General features: G+C 36.3%; 1 protein-coding gene across 1 annotated transcript in view; it reads left to right on the forward strand.

Annotated features, from left to right (window-relative positions):
* Positions 1 to 519: 519 nt before the first annotated feature.
* The window catches only part of LOC104947901 (DNA-binding protein SATB2-like), a gene marked incomplete at its 3' end in the record, with an annotated part of 7,190 nt that continues 5,846 nt past the window's right edge, over positions 520 to 1,863 (forward strand). The window contains exon 1 of the mRNA XM_010774013.1: positions 520 to 685. Coding sequence (XP_010772315.1) covers positions 520 to 685 — 166 coding nt within the window. The remainder of the gene's footprint in view (positions 686 to 1,863) is intronic.

The raw sequence follows: 1,863 nt of genomic DNA on the forward strand, positions 1-1,863 counted from the left end.
CACCCTCAATAAAACACACAGAGATGAAATTGATCTGGCATTTTCTGGAAAGTTGTGACAGATACAACAAGCAAACAAACACACATGTTTTTTCATCTCATGTTGTTTCACTAAATCTAATCAGGCAGTTTTGTTGCCTTTTGTTTTAAATTGACCAGAAATTCTCCCAACAAGTATTTAAAAATACAGTTTAGTTGAACATTTAAAGAGACAATATGTAAAAACAACACATTTAGTTGGAATAAGTGCCCAATAACTTCCTAAAGTCTGTGCTTAAAGACAGTAGATATATTTATGTTATGAAGTGCCATGTAACATGTGATGTCTTCTGTGTTGCATTACCTTCTACAGCAAAAAAAAAAATCGTTTTAAATCATCATGATGGCTCAACAGCAGGATACTTACACCACGTGTTCATCACATTTTAATTATTATATGTACAGCATTTTGGCTCGACCAAAAATCGTTTTAAAAATGTGCTATATAAATAAAACTTTGATTTGATTTAAAAATGACGTTATGCTGGTTCCTACAGTGAGAACAAACCTGGGTAAAACAGCTTTTAAACATGCTGCCCCCACAGCTTGGAACAATGTGCAGAAGGAGCTGAAACTCTCAGATGGAATCACTATGGGGGAATTCAGGTCCATCTTAAAGGACAGAGAACACGACACCATTGGTAGATGTGAGTGCTCGTAGATCCTAAAATCGTTTTAAATGTTGCCAGTTTTGAATGATTTTTAATAGTTTGTTTTACTTCGCATATTCACTCGCTAATGTGCCATTTTATTTGTGTTTCACAGCTGTACTTGTCTGCCTGTCTTGCCTGTGTTGTATCTGTTGTAACTTCGTTCATGCTGCCCGTCTTGGCCAAGTCACTCTCAATGAGTCTTTTACCTGGTTAAATAAAGGATATATATATTATTGAATTCCTTGTATCTCATATAACACACATTTATGAAGGCTTTTCTTAAAAACAACAAATGCATCTTCACAATTGACATTAATACCACATGAATCATAAAGAAATGTGCTTTTTGGTGTCCCTGCCTTCAGTAACTAAACCCAGTGCATTGTCCTCTCTTTCTTCAAATCTTTCATTAAAACACATCGTTTACACCGATGTGTCTAAACACATATCATACACTCGTCTGTATTTAGTCTGAGCGAGCACCACTTGCTGACCTGTGATTGGTCCCAGATGAATTGTGGTCGTCCCGCCTCTTTTGTGTGTGAACAACAAAGGAGGAAGTGAACAAAGCGACCAGTAGTTGTTGAAGCGCTCCATGAAAGACGATACACTCCATATACAGTGTGTGTAGGTGCACGAGCAACTCAGACTGCTTGTTTTTACTTCAGTTTTCCGCTGGGAAGGAGTCACTGCTCAGATATCTACATGCTCATCATTCTTACCCACTTCTAACTCAAGATTGTGGTCGTTGGTTTTCTTTCTTATGGATGCTTCTATTGGGATCTGACATCAAAACATTTAAAACGGTTATCTGAAATGTTTCTATCCCCAGTGAAATTGTGACAGATTGTTTTAGGAAAATAATGTAAAATATAAACTGGGATAAGTGCCGCCTAACATGTGAGCTGTTTCATTCTTATATAAACATAGAACAAGTATAATTAAAGTCAAATAATATAGAAGAAAAGCATGGTGAATTCTGCTATGGTTTGTGGATTAAGGCGTATACGGGAAAGTCTTTTTAATGGTTAGTTTGAATGGTTTTCAGCTCCTATTGTTACTCTTATTTATACTGTCCCTTACAATTTGTTCCTTATGTAAACTCTTATCTGTCCCATCCTCTTTTTACATAACAAAATGCATCTTCAAATATCTTCACTGCCAAGGCACAC

Source organism: Notothenia coriiceps, unplaced genomic scaffold (genome assembly GCF_000735185.1).
Source record: "Notothenia coriiceps isolate Sejong01 unplaced genomic scaffold, NC01 NC01_scaffold00013357, whole genome shotgun sequence".
NCBI classification, from domain to species: domain Eukaryota; kingdom Metazoa; phylum Chordata; class Actinopteri; order Perciformes; family Nototheniidae; genus Notothenia; species Notothenia coriiceps.